Source organism: Larimichthys crocea, chromosome I (genome assembly GCF_000972845.2).
Source record: "Larimichthys crocea isolate SSNF chromosome I, L_crocea_2.0, whole genome shotgun sequence".
In the NCBI taxonomy this organism is placed as follows: domain Eukaryota; kingdom Metazoa; phylum Chordata; class Actinopteri; family Sciaenidae; genus Larimichthys; species Larimichthys crocea.
Window position 1 is genome coordinate 17,312,830 of NC_040011.1, and position 23,027 is coordinate 17,335,856.

A 23,027-nucleotide genomic window follows, 5' to 3' on the forward strand; every position below is an offset into this window, starting at 1 on the left:
GCCTATCCCAGAACCACGAGAGCACCATGATTACGGGCCCGACGGTCCCGGATCAGAAAACAACCACAACACAGATAAAAGCCTAAAGTCCCCAGAACCCGCAGAACGAGGACCACCGCCAGCAACAGCCAAGGTCCTGGAATCAGCGCGCACCAGAACACGGCCTAAACCCAGCCCTCATGTACAAGAACCAAAAGGACTTTACAGGACTACGATGACACACAGTCCAATGGTCCAAAGGATCCAAGTGACCACCATGACACCAAGCCTAAACAACCTAAGCGTCTTGGGACCAGAGAGCAGTAGGACACAACCAAACAAACTCAAAGGTCCAAGAAGGAGAAAGCCACTAGGACACCGCCCCACAAACCAGGGTCCTGGAACCAGGAGAGACTAAGAACCAGCCCACAGTACCAAGGTCCCAGGGACCACCCAGCCACACGAAACACCTACAAAGCCTAACGTTCCAGAACCAGAAAGCTATCGGAACACGACCACCATGGACCCTGGAACCAGAGATACTAGGGCCCAAAGAGTTGTGGACCGAAAAAGAGTTCGGGCAAGGCCTGTAGGTATTAGGAAACTCTCAAACTTGGCCCACCGACCCATCTTACATTATTAGGGTATAAGCGTCTACAGGCACAAGCTCAATTTGGGGACATAGTAATTATCAGGAAGTCACGCAAAACATCATTACGGCATATACAGTTGTCCCTCGCTATATCCGCGGGTTCACTTTAACATATTCTTTTCCTGTGTACAACAGTGAATCCAAGCCACTGGCCATCTTTTAGCTATTTATTAACCGCTCTTTGTTCTCTCTCTTGCAGCCATCTGTCTGAGCCTCGCACTCATCTTCTTTCATCTCTGTGTCTGAAAGCCGGGGCTGCATTATTCATTATGAAAATTGACTTGGTATCAATGATTGGGCTTTCACACAAACACACGCAAGCACACACACGCACACACTTGGCTATTACAAAGAAATTACACAATTCTTTTTAGTTGGAGGAACAAGAGCAACATTGAAATGAGGACGGTGATAATGTGACCAGCAGGATGATAAATCTTGTCTGGCTCAACTGCAAGATGTCTGATAACAAGACGTTTTACCAATAAGAAAACACAGTGAAGAATAAACACATGACATGACTGAACAACCTGTGAAATTGTTGCTTTTTTACCTTTTACAAGGCTCTGTTCTGTAACATTATAATGCTTGTATGTATTTTATGATTAATTATTCATTTGCAATGTTTCAGTTAATCCAATAAATGATCAGTCAGGTTATACAAATAACACCAGCTTGTTAAACGTGTTTCTTTTATTGTGGTTCATTGGATTATTCGTGCATCGACTTTAACGACTGACACCGAAATGACAACACTTGCTTGCATGGTTATTTCTCATTATTTCACACATTAACTGCATGAACTGAAGCAGTAACATGTTTGATGACTACATTTCTGACATGAATAATTTAAAGCATTTGTGCATTCTCAGCCTATTCTCACTCTAACTCGTCAAATACAGCCGCTTGGTCAGAGACCCTATGCTTCACATAGAATGTTGTATTTACCAGACGTCCTGTCTACTATCACACGGCTGCTGCTACTACTTATGCGCCTGGTCCACAGTATGTGGTTTAAGTCTGTATGTTTAATGGTGTCAATGTCGGTGAAATAAACACCTGGTTGGTTTTGCACACAACCTCTTCCTCAAGCCTCTGCTTTGCATATCCAGGTGCCACATGGCCATCCTAACATTCAGTAAGTTTCATATATTTTAAATGTACAATGATCCATGGTGCTTTAAGCTAAAAATGAAATAAAACAACACTAAAAGAAATTCCACATGATAATAGCCTTTGCAAGTTATGTAAGGGGCCTACTGTTCATTATTTTCAACGCCTGGGGGGTACAAACTGTCTTTTGGCTTCTGGTCTAGCTCTGATGCTCTGTAAACAGACCATGTGCAGCGGTCTGGTTTTCTCGTGAATTTAGAGCCTTCTTTTTGTAGCGGGTGGTGTAAATGTCTTGAAGCTGTGGCAGTGACGTTCTTATGTTTCTGAAGGTGTTTTTACTGTCCTTTGTTTGTGGTCGCTCTCAGTCAGGTTGTTTAAACCACACCAGTATGGCTCCTGTAAGAATGCTCTCTCTGGTGGCCTGGTAGACTGTGACCAGTTTTTATGAACATTAGGGATAAACGATACACTCAACTCACGACTGATTCGAGTCACAATTTTTTGTTCACGATATGATTTTTTTCACGATTTTTTTAAATCAAAATGAGTTTGTGTTTTATAAAAAGTCCGAATTCCACTACCAATTTTGTTCCTTGCAATTCAGACAGATGATGAGAGCAACTGAATTAATTGATCATTTTTAACTAAAGCTTTAAATGATCTTACAATGAAGTTGGGAATTAAGTACATACAAAATTATCTAACATTTCATTATTCATTAACCCTTACATACTATTCAGGGTCTAATATGACCCATTTTTGTACATAACAAAAAAAAAAAAAAAACATTTAAACTTGCAAGCAGCACGCATCAATTTCCACAGAGCACCTCGAGCAGGCGGAAGCCAGACACAGAAAAAGCAAAGAGAATCCGGTGGATTTTCAAAATAAAATACCCCGTTCAAACTGCCGTCGTAAAAACAGACAAAAGTGAAACTAATTAACTACGTAGCATATTCACACATGTGAAGCATGTTTAGAAGAACATACACCCGGGAAAATGTCCAAATCTGAGCAAGTAAACAAAAGTCTGCTGGCTAAGCGCTCGCTTCTGAAACACCCCGGGGTTGTGGGTTTGAAGTCGCTGTGCAGGACAGATCAAATACGCCACGCAACGCGCTGGGAAGCCTGTTTGACCGGAGAGAGCACGCGCTGGTGGGGGTTCCCATTCGCCAAGAATCGCGATTCATTTTTTTGTCAACCGATGTGAGTCGTCACGCATTTGTACGTTTAATCGTTACGAGTATCGTTACATCCCTAATAAACGTATCATATCATAATCATACATATAACATATCATATATTTTAAGAAATCTTGGAAAGTAGTCTCTGTTTGCCTTCCTGGCAACACATCTGGTGTTTAGAGACCAGTAAGGCAGTTCCCCACAATTTTAAAGGACAATGTTCAAACTGGACTGCTGTGAACTATTTAGGAAAGGGTTGTTAAAGGTTCCTAACCTCTAGCCTATAGGCGTCCTTGTTTTTTTTTTTTTCCTTTATCAGACCAGTCACTGTGGTCATCTGTGAATTTCCCCAATTTTGTTATATTTGCCAACTAGTCATGTGTGAACAGACTGTAGAGAAGGGTTGAGGGATCAGTCCAGCTCCTGTGATATGAGCTATGGTAGAAGAGTATCTGGTATCTCCTCTCACTGTCTCAGGCCTCTGTCAAAAAGTAATTTAACCACTTACAGATGGAATTACAAAACCAGGTCACTGAGATTTAACACCAGTTTTGGTGGTACGTGGTATTAAATGCAATGATATTAAATATAGGGTTTCAGAAAGATATAAAAAAAATCACTGGCATAAGCATCTTTTCTTTTCAAACACAGAGCCAATGATACAGCACAGTGGCTCAAGGTTGGCCAAAAGTAGTTTTTCAAAAGATTTCATCATTATAAGGTCATTAAAACAGAATGCAGAGAAATGGTTTCTTGGTCACTGTAGTTTTTAGGAAACATGACTGAAACCTGAGTAAATAGTACATTAGATGTACATTTTCAGTCGTGGATAATAGTCGTCAGTTAATAGCAATACGATTCCAACATTTTTAGGCAAGTATGCGACATAACTAAGTCTCTGTAATCTGTGCCTATAAATAGTGACTAAAGTTATTTGAGTTGTGATCAAATAGTACTTCATTGTCATGATTTCAGGACATAACAGAACATGTCTTCTCAGTGCATAGTTAGTCAGCCAGTTAACACAAGCACAGGCGCTGTTCAGCTGGTTTGTAACTCCACATTCTGACTTTAATATGTTGTAATGATAGATTCTTATAAAAGTAATCCTCAAATGATGTCCAACACAGGATCTGCTTTATACAGCAGTATACAGTTATTCAGGTTCTGTTAATCTCTTTTGGGGTCACATCATCATATATTTGGGATGTACAATTGAGTCAAGTGTATGTTTGTGGTAATGAAGGATAATAGAGGTCTGTGAAACGGCAATCTATATCAGGATTTGGCTGCACAGGAAATACTTGGCATAATCAGTATTATGGTTTAGGCATTTTCATTGGAGCTGTTTGAAATAATATAGATTATCACCAGCTGACTGGTCACTTCTAAGACACACACACACACAGTAGTGCAGAAATAGCAAATGTAAGAGGCGACGCCAGAAGGTCTTTTTTATAATTAACAGCATAGCACAGGGTATTCCCATAGCCTTGCTGCTGTATGGCTCAGTATGTGCTTTTATGTCCATTTTGTCGTCTTGGTTGCAGCCATAACCATCTCATGCACATCACATGCACATGCTACCTACATCACATGAACCTCACAGGCTGCCAGGAGCACTGGGATCATCTCATTCAGCCAAATGAGATTTTCCCTACAGGGAAACAGATGGGGGAGTTTCCCCTTTGGATTGAACACACAGTGAGAGATGAAGCGCTGCAGAATAGCTTTGTCTCAGTAGGAGGATAAATACACCTTCTCCTGCCTCTCAGCCCTGCTGGACCTCTATTTTCTGCCAACAGCTGCATTACCTCTCATGCAAACAGCAGGGATATTTTCAGTAACAGTGGCGCTCTTCTTGCATCTTTAGTATTTGCTTTAGCTCGGGCAAAGGACTCTTTGAATAGTAGTGCATTCTCTTCTGTTTTTACTACTACTATTGAAAAAACATACTGCCACCACTAAGAGGTCAAAATCAAATCATCTGTGTAATGGATTTTTGAGCCCCTATCGGCTGGTGATGATGAGAACAGAGAATGATATCTCTAGTAGATCATCAGCACTGAGCATCCAATGCTGACACATTGCAGGTTTTGCTTGCACTGGTGGAGGTACTCCACCCCCTGACACAACAATGCTTCAGGCAATGCCAAAAGAAACTACTGCAATTTTATGAACCACTATATTAAATGATAGCTTCAATAATCTTCAACCTAGGACATTATTTTCTCATGTTTTGTATCAAAGACCCTAATGGACAGTTTTGAAATTGGTCCAGTATTGAGGTCCTGCCTATTGAGTCCTGCAGCTGTGAAAAAAAGGCTGCAACATAATCTTGTAGCAAGTCCTTGAATTCAAAGTCCTTGTCCATATTGTTGAATCAGCTAAATATTCAGCTATGACATTAAAAATCTTTCACATAACACTAAGCTACACTTTCTGCGCTTCAACCAACAAACTCTTCCTGGCTGTTCCATTACTAAGCTCATGTTTCCACTGTTCTCACTGACTTCCTGCAAGAATCACCTCACCTGAGATTTCAGAATAAGTTTAGTTTCTCTGTAGGGTCGTGCTGTCAGACCCTTCAAGCCGATCAGTCGCAACAACAGGTGCTTTAAATAGACGGATTTTGAAGGTGTGAATTGTGCATAATGATATTGGTTTCATGGTTCGTCACTGGAACAAATTCAAGACTTGTTGACCGCATTAGACACTTTGATACAAAAACATGGGGAAAAAACTCCAGGTTTAAAAAGTTACTCCAGTTACTCTTCAGCTTCATGCTGCAGCAATGCCACAATATTTAATAAGTGATGTGTGTTTACTTGAACCATCATGTAGAAAACGATCACAAAAAGATCTGTCTACTTCAGTTCAGCAGGTGAAAACTAGTGATTGATCTGTGACATTTTTTGTTTTGTGCAATTAATCAGAGCAACCTGATACAATGTCAAGAAAACAGAGTATTTTTACAAAGAACAACCAACTTGCTTCTCTAGATAACACACCAGACTAATCAGAATCTGATGTTTCTTGATATCTCGAGTTTATTATTTTATTTAGTAAGTCAAAGGTACTTAAATAAAGACAGAGAAGAAACAAGATGAAGGTACAACATTATCAGAATAAAACAAAAAAAAGTTGGTGCAAAACAGAATTCCTCAGCAGGCCCTCTATTATATATATATATTATATATATATATATATATTATATATTATATAATATAATATATATATAATAGTATATATAGCTATATATTTGTGTATTTGATGTATAACTAGAAAACTCCCGCAGAAATTTTGAGAGTGACGAGTGGGCTGTTGCCGGGGGTCTTAGTATGTTAACATTAGCATTTTAGCAATTAAAATGTATTCTGATGCGCTAGCAATTAGCATTTGCAATCGCGCTAGCAATTAGCACTAGCACTAATTTCAGCATTGGCCGCTAATGTTACCATTAGCATGTCTTTACAGCTAGCGCTAATGCGCTAGATGCTCTGCTGTCTTTGTCTTTCATTTTAGACAGACAACGTTGCATTAGTATGTTAACATTACAGACATCCAAGTCTCTCCGGAAGTTCCGGGAGTCTCCCTGATAGACAGGGCCCTGAGCCCGCGAGCTAGGTAAAACATCCCGGATTTTTGGATTACGCGAGAGTAGATTAAAAAAAATGCGAGTGCGCATAAAGAAAAGATAGTTACCTCGCGCATCATGCTCGGATTACTTTCAGTTACATTGCGCAGGCATAGGCGAGAGGAAGGGAGGGGGGTGAGCGCGGGGACTGAGATACAATGAGCTACATGAAGCACCCGGCATGATTCAAGCGAAAACTCTGTTCAGCGTGTTCTCGTGTTCAGGGCGACTGGTTGCGCGAGAGAGCGGCCGATTGGTTTGGTCAGCAAATACACCAATAAGCTTTCGTTGTGGGAGGGACTCGATGTACTCTCTCCGACTTATTATTTTCGCCACAGGTTTAAAAATTCTGTGTTCACTCCTTCAATCAATGCAGCTCGCGAATGGCAGAGGGCGAATCCTCACCGTAAGAAAAAAAAAAAAACAAAACCTCATTTTACGCAGAGTATACGAAAGTATATCCTTGTCTTGTTAAAGTGAGGAATGATGACACCATGGCAAGGTGCACTGTGTGCAACAGTGATTTCGCATTTCCCACGGCGGACTCAATGATTGCAAACGACATGTCGAGGTATGCCAAGTTCATCACCCCCCCCCCCCCGCCCCCCCACATCTCCCGGAAATGACTTTTTGGAACTTGGGATGTCTGACATTAACATGTTAGCACTGGACATATTTAATTCTTGTTAGAGTACTTGTAGCGCTGATGTGTTAGCAATTAACATTAGCAGGTTACCATTAGCAGGTTAATATTAGTATGTTTACCCTTGGCATGTATAATACTGATGGCTAGTTAATTGCTAACGCGCTAGCAATTAGCATAGCATGTTAACATTAGCATGTATTCCTAGTGACTGAAAATGAGTGGCTGCATTAACGTGCTAGCAATTAACAGTAGCATGTTACTCATGGGAGATTTTCTGTTCGGCCCATTAGTTTAGGATGCTGTTTTGTGTGTTTATCAGTTATCAGATAGTAGCTTAGATAGTGAGGTTTTTCTTTCTCGTTTTGGTTTGCTACTTAGATTATAGGCTCTGTTTAGAGGCTCTGTTTAGTTCTCTGTTTAGTTCTCTTTTGTTTATATTGTTTGTTCGTTTAACAGTATATATATATATATATATATATGGGCTGTAACATTCCCCAGAAATGTGAATTCGATATTAGTCTTAAAAATGGTCCGAATATCGAATTATTCGAATATTCTTAATTAATAATTAATTATTTTCCCCCCCCGGAGAATGGACTTGTAAACAGTATTGTAACAGTACCCCGTTATATCCAACAGAGGGCGTTGCACTGCCAAATGTCAAGAAAAAACGACCAGTGGTCGTCAAACGCTGATTATTTTCGGTCTTCAAACTAAATCCAAGCGTCATGTTCAACATGTTACATTTAGTGTAACTTCAGTGCAATTTATGCACAACGTACTGCTCATCGGGATCACTCTGGTGTGTAGCTGCTCTTCATTGTAGGGGGAGCGGGATGGGGTGCTTCCTTGTTGGTGTCACGTGACTGCAGAAGCTAGCCTACAGGTCAGTAAGGGACGCACCATGGGACACAACGGAGGAGAATCAATGCTCGCGCTGCCCTGAGCAATAGTAAATATTCGATATTCCTTTTTACAGTTCGAATATACATATTTTATTCCTATTGAATAATATTCGAAATTCGAAATATTTAGTTTACCAGTCCTAATATATATATATATCTATTATATAGTATGTGTGTGTGTGTGTGTGTGTGTACATGTTCATCAATGTGAATATAAAAAAGATTAATCAAAATCAGTTAAATGTAAATCTAATCTATTTATATATCTATAATCTATTTATATGTATTGTATAACAATTTACAATGATTAGTAATGTCCTAAACCAATTTATTAGACTTCTCATATAGATACCATTAACAAGTAAGGTGTAGTAAAATTAATAATGTTATACAACCCCATCACAAAAACACAGCCTATAAAACCCAAGGCTCCCGAAACAGCAGGCACTACAATGCAGCCTACAAAGCCTAAGATCCCAGAACCAGCGAGCACCACGATACGGCCCAAGGTCCCAGGATTAGAAAACACCACAACACAGACTACAAAGCCTAAGGTCCCAGAACCAGCAAGAACGAGGACACCGCCAGCAACAGCCAAGGTCCTGGAATCAGAGAGCACCAGAACACGGCCTACACAGCCTAAGGTACAAGAACCAAAGACTTACAGGACACGATGAACAACAGCCAAGGTCCAAGGACCAGTGACCACCATGACACAGCCTAAACAACCTAAGGTCTTGGGACCAGAGAGCAGTAGGACACAACCAACAACTTCAAAGGTCCAAGAAGGAGAAAGCACTAGGACACAGCCCACAAAACCTAGGGTCCTGGAACCAGAGAGCACTAAGAAACAGCCCACAGTACCCAAGGTCCCAGGACCACCCAGCACCACGAAAGCACCTACAAAGCCTAAAGTTCCAGAACCAGAAAGTACCAGGACATGACCACCATGGACCCCGGAACCAGAGAATACTAGGGGACCAAGAGTTCTGTGGACCGAAAGAGCTAGGGCAAGGCCTGTAGTTAATAGGAACTCTCAAACTTGCCCACAGACCATCTACATTATAGGGTATAAGTGTCTACAGGCACAATGCTCAACTTTGGGACATAGTAATTATTCAGGAAGTACGCAACATCACTACGGCATATAATGGTGAAACCAAACTAATAACTGCATTCACCATATTCACACAGTGTCATTTCACTGTTTTAAACAATGCACATCTGGTCATATTTTGAGGTAAAACAACACATGAAAATGGCCACCATTTGATTATAGCCCCTTATCTAATTTTTGTCATGCAGCCCACCAGGTAACCATCAGCCCAGGAGTGGAGGTGAAGAGATTGCATGAGTTTCTGTGGTTCTCTCTGGGTGCTCCGGCTTACCCACGATTTTATGTTAATCAAAAAAAGTTTAATTAGTGACTCTAAATTGTTCATAGGTGATGCAGGTTGCAGGTTTGCCCACTGTGTAAAATGATGTTAATAGAAACTAGATGTGATGTGATGTAAATGTGCAAAACATTTAAATTCCATATTTACTTGAAAAAAGCACATGGGCAGGCACTACATTTGTCAAATGTTGAAAATGAGAAATTTAATTTGTTTTTGGAAAATGATATGCCCATTTTAAATCTGATGCCAGTAACACATTTAAGAAAAAATGGACAGTGGCAACAAAAGCCTGGAAAAGTTGTGAAATGCTAAAAGAAAACAGCTGGTGCAACATCTCACAATTAATGAGTTTAACTGGCAACAGGTTAGTAAAGTCTGTTGGCATAAAAAGGGGCATCCCAGAAAGGACAAGTCTTTGTGAAGTAAAGATGGGCGAGGGGTTCACCACTCTGTATCATTAAAATAAAGAGACACAATATTCGATGACTGTGATCTTTGACTGGGCACGGGACTCTGTGATATCAAAGCCACAACACTGTTTTGGTCTGTTCTCTGTGCGGCTTTATATTCCTCCAGAGGCATTTTTACCAGGTTAATGTGCTTTTACCGTGAGTAAGTAGGCTAGGTAATTAAATAGTTGCTAGTTGGCTGTTTTGGCTGAGGAAGTCACCAAGTGCTTGCTTTTTTGCAACAAAATTCTGTTACTGGTATCAAAATGGGCATATCATTTTAAAACTATGTAATTGTTACAGAGCTACTTTAACTATGTATTGGCAGACTTGATTACTTTAATCAGGAGAAAAAAAAATTGAGACACCACTAATAATAGGAGATAAGTGTATTTTATTTGAGTAAGGCATAGGGATGTAACGATACATCGTGACACGATTAAAATCGGTACAAATGCGTGACGACTCGCATCGGTTGACAGAAAAAATGAATCGCGATTCTTGGCGAATGCGAGAGAAGTAGGATATGTTCTTTTTCATCTTTTTTTAAATTAGAAATAGGTTACGTTGTGGCTGCAGCTTCCACTGCCGCGTCTGCCTTTCTGTGTCACACGCACAGTAGTGGTAATCGGCGTCAGGCCTGACTGTACCGTAAATGATACCATAACACAGACCCTCCAGGAATTCACGATGTTGCAATTTGCGACTTCAACGCAATTTTAACCAATCACCGCAACTTCCGCGCAGTCTGCACGGGGGATTAAACTTGGGTCAGGGACGGCCGCACAGTGTGGGAGGATCCCCTCATGGGACCTCTCCCCGGCGCTGGCTGACCCCCGCCGGGCGCATTTCCTCCGGGGTGGTGCGCTGCGACTGGCTCTGCGTTTACAGCGCCCGGACCTCGCCGTTTCCCGGGGCCGTGGACTCTCATTAAAGGGTTAATGAGCCATCATCTTGTTGTGTTTATTTTCAGTTAGCTCATACTTCAAGCTGAAAGGTAATGGTCAGATCAGCTGCTTGCTGGCAGCCCTAATAAGAAAACAAACTGTTTGAGAGTTTCTGTAAAGAGAGATTTTTTTCCTACAAATAAAAAGATAATTTTATTTGGTCATAATTTGTCTGTAGCTCATTTTGATTTAAAAAAAATTGTGAAAAAATCGTATCGTGAACAAAAAATCGTGACTCGAATCAAGTCGTGAGTTGAGTGTATCGTTACATTCCTACTAAGGCATGATTTGAAATATTTCTCTTTATCTAAAACATGTTTTTATAAATGTCTTTTCCAGAGAATAAGTGCTTCAGAAATATGGAAAAAACAACCAGGATGGCAGAAAGGCAACAATTTCCAGTGGCCACCACAGAGACATGTACAGCACCAGCAGAACTTTCAGCACAGCCTGTAAAACTAGTGGTCCTGTAACCAACATGCACTATGACACGACCAACAACACTAAAGGTCCCGGGACCAGAGCGCACTATGATATGACCAACAACACCAAAGGTCCCGGGAACCAAAGACCCCCAGGACGCGACCAAAAACAGCCAAGGTCCTGGGACCAGAGAGCACTATGATACGACCAACAACACCAAAGGTCCCGGGAACCAAAGACCCTCAGGACGCGACCAAAAACAGCCAAGGTCCTGGGACCAGAGAGCACTATGACACAACCAACAACACTAAAGGTCCCGGAACCAAAGACCCCCAGGTCGCGACCAAAAACAAAGACCACCAGGACACGACCAACAACAGCCAAGGTCCTGGGACCAGAGAGCACAAAAACACAGCCTATAAAGCCCAAGGCTCCCGAAACAGCAGGCACTACAATGCAGCCTACAAAGCCTAAGATCCCAGAACCAGCGAGCACCATGATACGGCCCAAGGTCCCAGGATCAGAAAACACCACAACACAGACTACAAAGCCTAAAGTCCCAGAACCAGCAAGAACGAGGACACCGCCAGCAACAGCCAAGGTCCTGGAATCAGAGAGCACCAGAACACGGCCTACACAGCCTAAGGTACAAGAACCAAAGACTTACAGGACACGATGAACAACAGCCAAGGTCCAAGGACCAGTGACCACCATGACACAGCCTAAACAACCTAAGGTCTTGGGACCAGAGAGCAGTAGGACACAACCAACAACTTCAAAGGTCCAAGAAGGAGAAAGCACTAGGACACAGCCCACAAAACCAAGGGTCCTGGAACCAGAGAGCACTAAGAAACAGCCCACAGTACCCAAGGTCCCAGGACCACCCAGCACCACGAAAGCACCTACAAAGCCTAAAGTTCCAGAACCAGAAAGTACTAGGACACGACCACCATGGACCCTGGAACCAGAGAATACTAGGGGACCAAGAGTTCTGTGGACCGAAAGAGTTAGGGCAAGGCCTGTAGGTAATAGGAACTCTCAAACTTGCCCACAGACCATCTACATTATAGGGTATAAGCGTCTACAGGCACAATGCTCAACTTTGGGACATAGTAATTATTCAGGAAGTACGCAACATCATTACGGCATATACAGTTGTCCCTCGCTATATCGCGGTTCACTTTTTGCGGACTTGCTGTTTCGCGGATTTTTTTCAGTGTAATTTTGCATGCTTTTTTTTTTTTACAGCGTACTGTACAGTATGAATGCGCATTGTGTTCTGCGTCCGAAATTGGCTAAGGGAGAACCGCACATGTGTTCTGCGTCCTGTTTAAGGGAGTACTGTACAAAATGTGTGTAAAAAGGTGTATAAAAGTGTGTGGTTAGGGGTTTTACGGCCTTAAAACATGTATAATAATTGTAAAACTTACTTCGCGGATTTCGTTTATTGCGGGTTATTTTCAGAACGTATCCCCCGCGATAAACGAGGGACCACTGTAATGGTAAAACCAAACTAATGACCGCATTCACCATATTCACACAGTGTCATTTCACTGTTTCAAACAATGCACATCTGGTCATATTTTGAGGTAAAACAACACATGAAAATGGCCACCATTTGATTATAGCCCCTCATCTAATTTTTGTCATGCAGCCCACCAGGTACCCATCAGCCCAGGAGTGGAGGTGTAGAGATTGCATGAGTTTCTGTGGTTCTCTCTGGGTGCTCCGGCTTACCCACGATTTTATGTAAATCAAAAAAAGTTTAATTAGTGACTCTAAATTGTTCATACGTGATTGTTTGTCTTCATGTCAGCCCTGTGATGAACTTGCACTAAGACACAACCATACAGGGTCTACACCTCCTCTCCCCGATATGAGCTTGGATTGGCTCCAGTCCCCTCCAACCCTAATTAGGATAAGTTATGAATGAATGAATTATGATGCTTAGTTTTTACAAAACTAAAAAAGAATGACCAGTAATAAAAGTTGAACTTGCTGAACTGATTGTTTCCGAACAGTGCCTGTAACACGGCACTGTAAAAGACTCACCATGGATTCATTAACGCCAAGCTTACGTGCAGCAGCTCTATTTTCTTCCTGGATACCCAAATTGATGGCCTTCAACTTAAAAGCTGCATCATACGAACTTCTTCGTGTGCTTTCCATGATGAGGGGGTGAGGGGGTGAAAATAATTCGCTGTTAATAATTCGTTGTGCGTGTTGTGTTGCATGTGCTAAATAAAAACTAGCGTGTTCTTTGCACTGACTTCCCCTGTCTGTCTCGTTTTTGCACTTCCTGTTAGAGCGCCCCGTGGCGGCTGAAGAAAAATCAATACAAAAGCTGCATCTTTGTAAAGCTGCATGGTTCAAAGCGTGGGAAAAAGTAGCGGCTTATAGTCCGGAAAATACGGTAGATTTGATGAGGAGATTGGCTATAATCTATTTGTTTGACTGTTTAAGTAAACAAACATCCACCCCAAATAACACACAACAACGAACAGGTCGTGGAAAAAAAATAAGAAGATATGATTTTCAATAAGACCCTCTAAAACCAGGATATCACATTATATAAATTTGACCTTAAGCATGTGAAAATAAATGACAGAAATACAGAAAGATATGACCAGTTATCAGCTACCTGTCAGTAGTATATGGAACAAGCAATGAACTGGTAACAACAATTTTCAAAATTTACCAATAACCAAAAAAAAAAAAACAGGTCAGATAACCCCTGTGAGATCTCACGAAATGTTTCAGGTTCAAAGTTCAAATGAATGAAACAAGATGAATAAGGAAAAAATAAATAAAAAGAAGGGAAAATAAAATGAGTGCACTCAAAAGTCCTACCACTCTCTTTTACAACAAGTGTCCAACAAGATTGTCCAAGGTGATGGTTATGGAGTGGGTTGAAGGAAGATGAAGATGTTTCCCGAGGTGAAGGTGGGATGGCAACGGAGTAAAGATGTGGATGACACAGCAGATGAGATGGTGGACGGCGACAACTCTGGATCCAGATGAAGCTCTACAAAAATAAATGAAAATAAATGACAAAAATACAGAAAGATATGACCAGTTATCAGCTACCTGTCAGTAGTATATGGAATAAGCAATGAACTGGTAACAACAATTTTCAAAATTTACCAATAACCAAAAAAAAAAAAAACAGGTCAGATAACCCCTGTGAGATCTCACGAAATGTCTCAGGTTCAAAGTTCAAATGAATGAAACAAGATGAATAAGGAGAAAATAAATAAAAGAAGGGAAAATAAAATGAGTGCACTCAAAAGGCCTACCACTCTCTTTTACAACAAGTGTCCAACAAGATTGTTCAAGGTGATGGTTATGGAGGAGTGGGTTGAAGGAAGATGAAGATGTTTCCCGGGGTGAAGGTGGGATGGCAACGGAGTGAAGATGTGGATGAGACAGCAGATGAGATGGCGGACGGCGACAACTCTGGATCCAGATGAAGCTCTACAAAAAAAACAGTCTACACAAATACGCAGGACAGTTACTATTCACGAGTCCATTCTAAATGTCTATTAATACTAGTTCCAAAAGTCCCAGTTTAACAATGTCCTTTCCCCCCCCTCTTCCTTCAACTCATAACAACTATAGACAAATAATACAACTTACAGTATACTGTACCTCAAGGTACACTCAAATAACCTCCACATGGAACATACTTTCAACTTATACCACAGTATGCAGTACAATTTGGCTACACATTTTACAGTCGAAACCACAATTATTAATGATGAGTGTCGTAACTATTGTTCTTCTGCGTGTTTCTTCCTATTATTAGTGACGAGTGACTACGACACTCGGCGGTGAGAGGACCCCAACAAATTATATATCAAAACGTGCGTCTTGATCCCAAATCGAGTTTTTAGTCAAATTTCTGAGTTTATAATGGGTGTGTATGTGGCGGAATGTTTGCGCTACTCTGGATGACATCATCAGCTAGAGTGAGGAGCAGAGAGAAAAATCAGTGAAAAAATAAAACGTATTCGACTGCCGTGGCCTCAAATGCCCCACTACAGACACGATTTATACATAGAAACGTAGGAAAATATGTCATCTCACTCACGTTCGCCTGCTAAAACTGTCAGATATATAATTTTGTCGGGAGACGCAAAGATGTGGCAGCAACCCCCATCCACAGCCTCATAGACTGCCATAGGCGGGAAATTTTCTGGAGGAAAGCAGAAGTAACGTTTTTCTGAATTGCTCTCAAGGGCACATTTCTTCACTTTATCGACACAAAACAAATATGTAGACGTTCAGGAAGGGCTCAGCATGCTCCAAGTTAAGCCGGTTCAATGATTGGAAATACAGTTTGGCCATCAATCCCTCCTCTTCGAGGGATGGTCTCAGCATTTTCTCTCTGTCTCTGTCTTTCCAACTGACATTCTAACAGGTGCAGTAACTTCTCTGCTGATTGGCAGTTGGTCCTGCCTGGGGCTATTTCCAAAAGGCAGAAGCCAGCAGGCAGAAACCCAGTGGCGGCCATTTTAGCAGTTATTGGCACTTAATTTGAACTTGTCTGTGTAAAATGGCAGGCAGAGCAGCTAGCGCATTAGCACTAGCTGTAAAGACATGCTAACTGCTAACATTAGTGGCCAATGCTACAATCAATGCAAATTGTAATTGCTAACGCATGAGCGCTAACCACTAATTTTTAGCCACTAAGAATACATGCTACTTGCTAACATGCTAATGTTAACATGCTATAGCTACATGCTATTAGCTACATGCTAATTGCTAGCACGTCAGCACTAGCAATTAGCGTTAGCCACTAAGAATTAAATACATGTTAATTACTAACATGCGCAACAGCGCTAGCAATTAGTATTAGCCACTAAGAATTAAATACATGCTAATTGCTAACATGCTAATGTTAACATGCTAATGGTAATTGCTGCACTAAGAATACATGCTAATTTGCTAACATGCTAATGTTAACATGCTAAGACCCCCGGCAACAGCCCATTCGTCACTCTCAAAGTTTTTGCTGGAATTTTCTAGTTACTATAACTATTTGGTTAACATATAACATGGTTTGCTAATTGGACAGGTACCGAACCACTAACTCACCAGGATATCAAATGTCCTAAACATCCGTATTTTCTGTGCAGACCAGCCCACTACATTATCAGCAGACCCTACATACAGTAGAAGTCCAGAAATCTTACGGCATCTCCTGCATACTACAAAGGAGAATCATATTCCTTGATAGCAGTTAACAAATAAAGCACGTAACTATGAACTCAAGGACTAAAACTGACAGCTATAGCAATCAATAAATCAGTCTTTATTCATTATAAATCACAACAGAAGTTATGTCATGACTAGGGGTGGGACGAGACGAGACTAAACGGGAAGAACCCTCATGCTACCCTTTCAGTTTTTAGTCTGTTACTTTTGGTGTAAGCCGAGCATTAGTTAAAACCTGTCTCTCTCCCTCTCATCATAGAAGAACTTCTAGCAGGTCAGGAAAACCTGTTTGACAGGAGATGATGGTAGCAGAGAATATAAAGAGACATTTATAAATTATCAATTGTCATTTTATCACACATATTAGTATGTTTATTACATTATTAAGTAGGGATGCACTGAAAATTTTCGTCCGAAAATGGCCCAAAAGTGCAAAGTGATATTAAATAAACATTTACTTTCTTTGAAAAAACATGTCTACAAATTTATTCTAGGCAATTTATGCAATAGTAAAATTTAACAACCGCATTTCATATTCGGTTTCGGTATTCGGCCAACCATTTTATTTTTATTCGGTTTCGGCCGAAAATTTTCATTTCAGTAAGAGAGCAAGTCCTCGGACATGGACAGAGGGGGAACAACTCCTCAGGCTCTCACATGTCAAGTGGTCAACCTGAGAGGGACATGGATACATTATTAATTCTGAAAAATAAAGAAAATGTTTTTCCTCTGTCCTGCATCTAGAGTCGAAAACTTTTTGGATGTGCGTTTCTTTTTAAACTTTTTAAAAAATTATAATTATGAAGTATGAATTTATAGAACATTAAAAAATACATGATAAACTTAACAAATTCTAACAGTGGTCCCAAATGAGAAAACAATTCCACATATAGATAAGCGGAAGAACGACTATATCAGAACAACCTGTAATGGAGAAGAATTGATAGTTTAGTGTAATTAACTACACTATTAAGGATCAACGCATAAGCACAATGCAACTTCTAAAAGCATCAATAAATAACGAATTACTACATCCATAATGTGTGATGTGTTTGATTCTGCTTCTTTATTTACAGCTCATTAGTCCATGTCAATGTTTGCTGTTGCTATGGAAACAAGAGACTGCTGACGTTAGCAGCTGTAAACTAGCTTAGCTAAATCATCTTAATAATAATCCATAATATCACAATTCGGCATATTTAAACAAAATCAACCACAACTACAGTGGTTGATTTTGTCACAGCCCTTCAACTCTGGGCTAATATGTTGTCAAAAATATGCAGTTAATTAGGTCACATCACATTCAATGTAAAAACGTTTTCTACTTTGTTTTGGACACGTCTCCAAATGTAGCCTATCAGCCCCAGGCTAACGTTACTGACCATGTACGCCTCCACTCGCTCTCTCCCGGCGCAGCAGCACCTGCTGGGGTGGTGACCACTAGGTCTGTCAGTTTTGAACATTTAGCAGCTTCCACTTCCAGAGACTTTAGCTTTTTTAACCGCAGTTTTTCAGCGCCACCCGCGCGTTTCTTGCGCTTATCCATTTTAAACTCAGCGGCAGCCCGTCCCGCGACTCCGGCCAATGCCATGAGGTCCCGCCCACCCTGGTTTGTGTTGTGATTGACAGCACTGTCAGGGCTCTCTCAGCCTGTCAGCCCATGATTGATTGACAGTGACAAACATAGACCAATAATATGTGTCGATGCTGGCTACACACTACTAGCCCTCTGTAGCCAATTGGCCAGCCCATTTGGAGGGAATTTAGAGAGAAAGAGAGAGAGAGAGAGAAAATAAACAAAAAACATAGCGGACCGGACCGGCCCACCTGATCGTGTTGGATATAAAGCGCCCTATCGTCACCCTTACTGATTATTGACTTATAACCTAAGAAATCTCTCCGCTGCTGTCCAGTCCGGTAATAACGGGTCTCTGTGAGTGTCTGTGGTGAGTTTTAGGGGGCACGTCAGCCAGAGCTGTAGTGTGTGTGTGGAAGAAGGATCTGAAGTGTTTCGGCTACAAAAACACGCCGAACTGATCCGAAACCAGCCCAATTTTTATCCACCCGCACAAACCCATTGTTGCCCGCTAAATAGATTGTAAATCCGCCCATCTGACCTACCCTAAGCGCGGCCCGCGCAACAACTGGACCGCACTAACACCAAACTTTGATGTCAAGTAGGGAGGCACAAAATATCGTCCAGCGGGCCGCAATTGGCCCGCGGGCCGCGAGTTTGAAACCCCCGAATTAAATACATTTTTAAAATGATGACGTCACTCTGTGACGTCATAATGGAATTCTAAGTGCCTTTGATCTACAAAACTTATAAATACACCACACACAATCTCTATATGTTAGACAATCATTAGTTGTTACACAATCATTATATTTCAGTGGTAGAGAATACTTCCAAAAAACGCTAAAAATGAGTTCCAAGAGTGTTAATCAGTATGGACTGAAGAGTTTGCTGGAGTGTACTGCTAGACCGGTACTCCTTTCCCAACCACCTAACATCGCAAACTTTATGGATGAGCATTTGACAGAGTTAATCAAATTCAAAGACACTTACCATAACGATGATCCCAAAGAGGTCTCTTTTCAGTTCCAGGAGCAGTGGGGTAAGTTATTGCTCTCATTTACACATAAGAACACATGAAGATCAAATCTAATCTATATATCTATAATCTATTTATATATGTTGTTTAACAATTTACAATGATTAGTAATGTCCTAAACCAATTTATTAGACTTCTTGTATAGATACCATTAACAATTAAGGTGTAGTGAAATTATTAATGCTATACAACCCCCTTTTTGCAGGTTTGCCCACTGTGTAAAATGATGTTAATAGAAACTAAATGTGATGTGATGTAAATGTGCAAAACATTTAAATTCCATATTTACTTGGAAAAAAGCACATGGGCAATTTGTCAAATGTTGAAAATGAGAAATTTAATTTGTTTTTGGAAAATGAGATGCCCATTTTGAATCTGATGCCAGTAACACATTTTTAAAAAAATGGACAGTGGCAACTAATGCCTGGAAAAGTTGTGAAATGCTAAAAGAAAACACCTGCTGCAACATCTCACAATCAATGAGTTTAACTGGCAACAGGTTAGTAAAGTCTGTTGGCATAAAAAGGGGCATCCCAGAAAGGACAAGTCTTTGTAAAGTAAGGATGGGCGAGGGGTTCACCACTCTGTATCATTAAAATAAAGAGATAATATATAATATCATATAATCAGATAATATCAATATTCAATGACTGTGATCTTTGACTGGGCATGGGACTTTGTGATGTCAAAGCCACAACGCTGTTTTGGTCTGTTCTCTGTGCGGCTTTATATTTTTACCAGGTTAATGTGCTTTTAGTAAGTAGGCTAGATTATTAAAATAATAATTAAAATAGTTGCTAGTTGGCTGTTTTGGCTGAGTTTTGCAACTAAAAATCTGTTACTGGCATCAAAATGGGCATGTCATTTTAAAACTATGTAATTGTTACAGAGCTACTTTAACTATGTATTGGCATACTTGATTACTTTAATCAGGAGGGAAAAAAATTGAGACACCACTAATAATAGGAGATAAGTGTATTTTATTTATGAGTAAAGCATGATTTGAAATATTTCTCTTTATCTAAAACATGTTTTTATAAATGTCTTTTCCAGAGAATAAGTACTTCAAAAATGTGGAAAAAAAGACACGACTAACAACTTCAAAGGTCCAAGAAGGAGATAGCACAAGGACGCAGCCTACAAAACCCAGTGTCCCAAGACTAGGAAGCCCCAGAACACAGCCTACACAGGCTAAGGTCCAAGAACAAAAGACTTCCAGGACACGACCAAGGACAGCCAAGGTCCAAGGACCAGTGACCACCATGACACAGCCTACAAAGCCTAAGGTCGAAGAACCAGAGAGCACAAGGACACGAGCAAAAAAATCTAAGGTCCTAGAGCCAGTGACCACCAGAAAACAGCCTACAAAGCCTAAAGTTCCAGAACCAGAAAGTACCAGGACACGACCACCATGGACCCTGGAACCAGAGAATACTAGAGGACCAAGAGTTCTGTGGACCGAAAGAGCTAGGGCAAGGCCTGTAGTTAATAGGAACTCTCAAACTTGCCCACAGACCATCTACATTATAGGGTATAAGCGTCTACAGGCACAACGCTCAACTTTGGGACATAATAATTGTCATGGTCATAGTCATGCAGCCCACCAGGTACTCATCCCACGAGTGTAGAGATTGCATGAGTTTCTGTGGTTCTCTCCGGGTGCTCCGGCTTACCCACGATTTTATGGAAATCAAAAAAAGTTTAATTAGTGACTCTAGATTGCGCGTAGGTGAGAATTTTAGTGGGAATGATTGTTTGTCTCTATTTGCCAGAACTGTGATTATAGCCCCTTATCTAATTTTTGTCATGCTGTCCACCAGGTACCCTTAGCCCAGGAAGGGGGGCGGGGGAGTCGTCCTGTGTGGAGTTTGCATGAGTTTCTGTGGTTCTCTCCGGGTGCTCCGGCTTACCCACGATTTTATCTAAATCAAAAAAAGTTTAATTAGTCACTCTAGATTGCGCATAGGTGAGAATTTTAGTAGGAATGATTGTTTGTCTCTATTTGCCAGAACTGTGATTATAGCCTCTTATCTAATTTTTGTCATGCTGTCCACCAGGTACCCTTTAGCCCAGGAAGGGGGGGGTCGTCCTGTGTGGAGTTTGCATGTGTTTCTGTGGTTCTCTCCGGGTGCTCCGGCTTACCCATGATTTTATGTAAATTGTCCATAGGTGATTGTTTGTCTTCATGTCAGATCTGTTATGAACTTGCACTAGGACACAGCCATACAGGGTCTACACCTCCTCTCCCCAATATGAGCTTGGATTGGCTCCAGTCCCCTGCAACCCTAATTAGGATAAACAGTTATGGATGAATAATAATAAATGATGATGCTTAGTTTTTACAAAACTAAAAAAGAATGACCAGTAATAAAAGTTGAACTTGCTGAACTGATTGTTTCCGAACAGTGCCTGTAACACGGCACTGTTAAAGTGCTCACCATGGATTCATTAACGCCAAGCTTACGTGCAGCAGCTCTATTTCCTTCCTGGATACCCAAATTGATGGCCTACAACTTAAAAGCTGCATCATACGAACTTCTTTGTGTGCTTTCCATGATGAGGGGGTGAGGGGGTGAAAATAATTCGCTGTTAATAATTCGTTGTACGTGTTGTGTTGCATGCGCTAAATAATAAGTAGCGTGTTCTTCTTTGCACTGACTTCCCCTGTCTGTCTCGTTTTTGCACTTCCTGTTAGAGCGCCCCGTGGCGGCTGAAGAAAAATTAATACAAAAGCTGCATCTTTGTATAAGCCGCATGGTTCAAAGCGTGGGAAAAAGTAGCGACTTATAGTCCGGAAAATACGGTAGATTCGATGAGGAGATTGGCTGTAATCTATTTGTTTGACTGTTTAAGTAAACAAACATCCACAAAAATAACACACAACGAACAGGTTGTGGAAAAAAAATAAGAATATGTGATTGTCAATAAGACCCTCTAAAACCAGGATATCACATTATATAAATTTGACCTTAAGCATGTGAAAATAAATGACAGAAATACAGAAAGATATGACCAGTTATCAGCTACCTGACAGTAGTATAAGGAATAAGCAATGAACTGGTAACAACAATTTTCAAAATTTACCAATAACCAAAAAAAAAAAAAAAAACAGGTCAGATAACCCCTGTGAGATCTCACGAAATGTTTCAGGTTCAAAGTTCAAATGAATGAAACAAGATGAATAAGGAAAAAATAAATAAAAGGAGGGAAAATAAAATGAGTGCACTCAAAAGTCCTACCACTCTCTTTTACAACAAGTGTCCAACAAGATTGTCCAAGGTGATGGTTATGGAGTGGGTTGAAGGAAGATGAAGATGTTTCCAGGGGTGAAGGTGGGATGGCAACGGAGTGAAGATGTGGGTGAGACAGCAGATGAGATGGCGGATGGCGACAACTCTGGATCCAGATGAAGCTCTACAAAAAAAAAAAAAGTCTACACAAATACGCAGGACAGTTACTATTCACGAGTCCATTATAAATGTCTATTAATACTCGTTCCAAAAGTCCCAGTTTAACAATGTCCTTTTTCCCCCTCTTCCTTCAACTCATAACAACTATAGTCACAATAATACAACTTACAGTATACTGTACCTCAAGGTGCATAAACTCACATAACCTCCACATGGAACATACTTTCAACTTATACCACAGTATGCAGTACAATTTGGATACACATTTTACAGTCGAAACCACAATTACTACTATAACTACTTTTTTTTTACAGTTCAAAACACGGTCACTAGTAAGACTCCATACCTAACTCATAATACATTTTAGCAGCATGGAAACATGCCTCAACACCACGTGCGGCTACTAGTTGCCCACAAGCAAAATGGCGATTAAACAAGATTACACACAACACA

General features: G+C 40.7%; 1 protein-coding gene and 1 long non-coding RNA gene across 2 annotated transcripts; one reads left to right on the forward strand and one right to left on the reverse strand.

The window, feature by feature from the left end:
- Positions 1-13,662: 13,662 nt before the first annotated feature.
- LOC113746178 (uncharacterized) lies at positions 13,663-18,861 on the reverse strand. Its single transcript, XR_003462653.1, has 3 exons — positions 17,932-18,861; positions 14,629-14,822; positions 13,663-14,357 (listed from the first exon to the last, which is right to left on the reverse strand). It is a non-coding gene; the product is annotated as an uncharacterized LOC113746178 (long non-coding RNA).
- Positions 18,862-18,902: 41 nt separating this feature from the next.
- On the forward strand, positions 18,903-21,732 carry LOC109140411 (proteoglycan 4-like). Its single transcript, XM_027280908.1, has 2 exons — positions 18,903-19,167; positions 20,218-21,732. The coding sequence occupies exons 1-2, from the start codon at positions 18,975-18,977 to the stop codon at positions 20,790-20,792; spliced, it is 768 nt and encodes a 255-aa protein (XP_027136709.1). The 5' UTR covers positions 18,903-18,974; the 3' UTR covers positions 20,793-21,732.
- Positions 21,733-23,027: the final 1,295 nt, after the last annotated feature.

Coding starts and splice junctions, on each gene's coding strand:
- LOC109140411 (XM_027280908.1), top strand. CDS start 18,975: ATGAGTTCCAAGAGTGTTAATCAGTATGGACTGAAGAGTTTGCTGGAG. Junction 19,168..20,217: donor TCAGTTCCAGGAGCAGTGGG/GTAAGTTATTGC, acceptor TGTCTTTTCCAG/AGAATAAGTACTTCAAAAAT.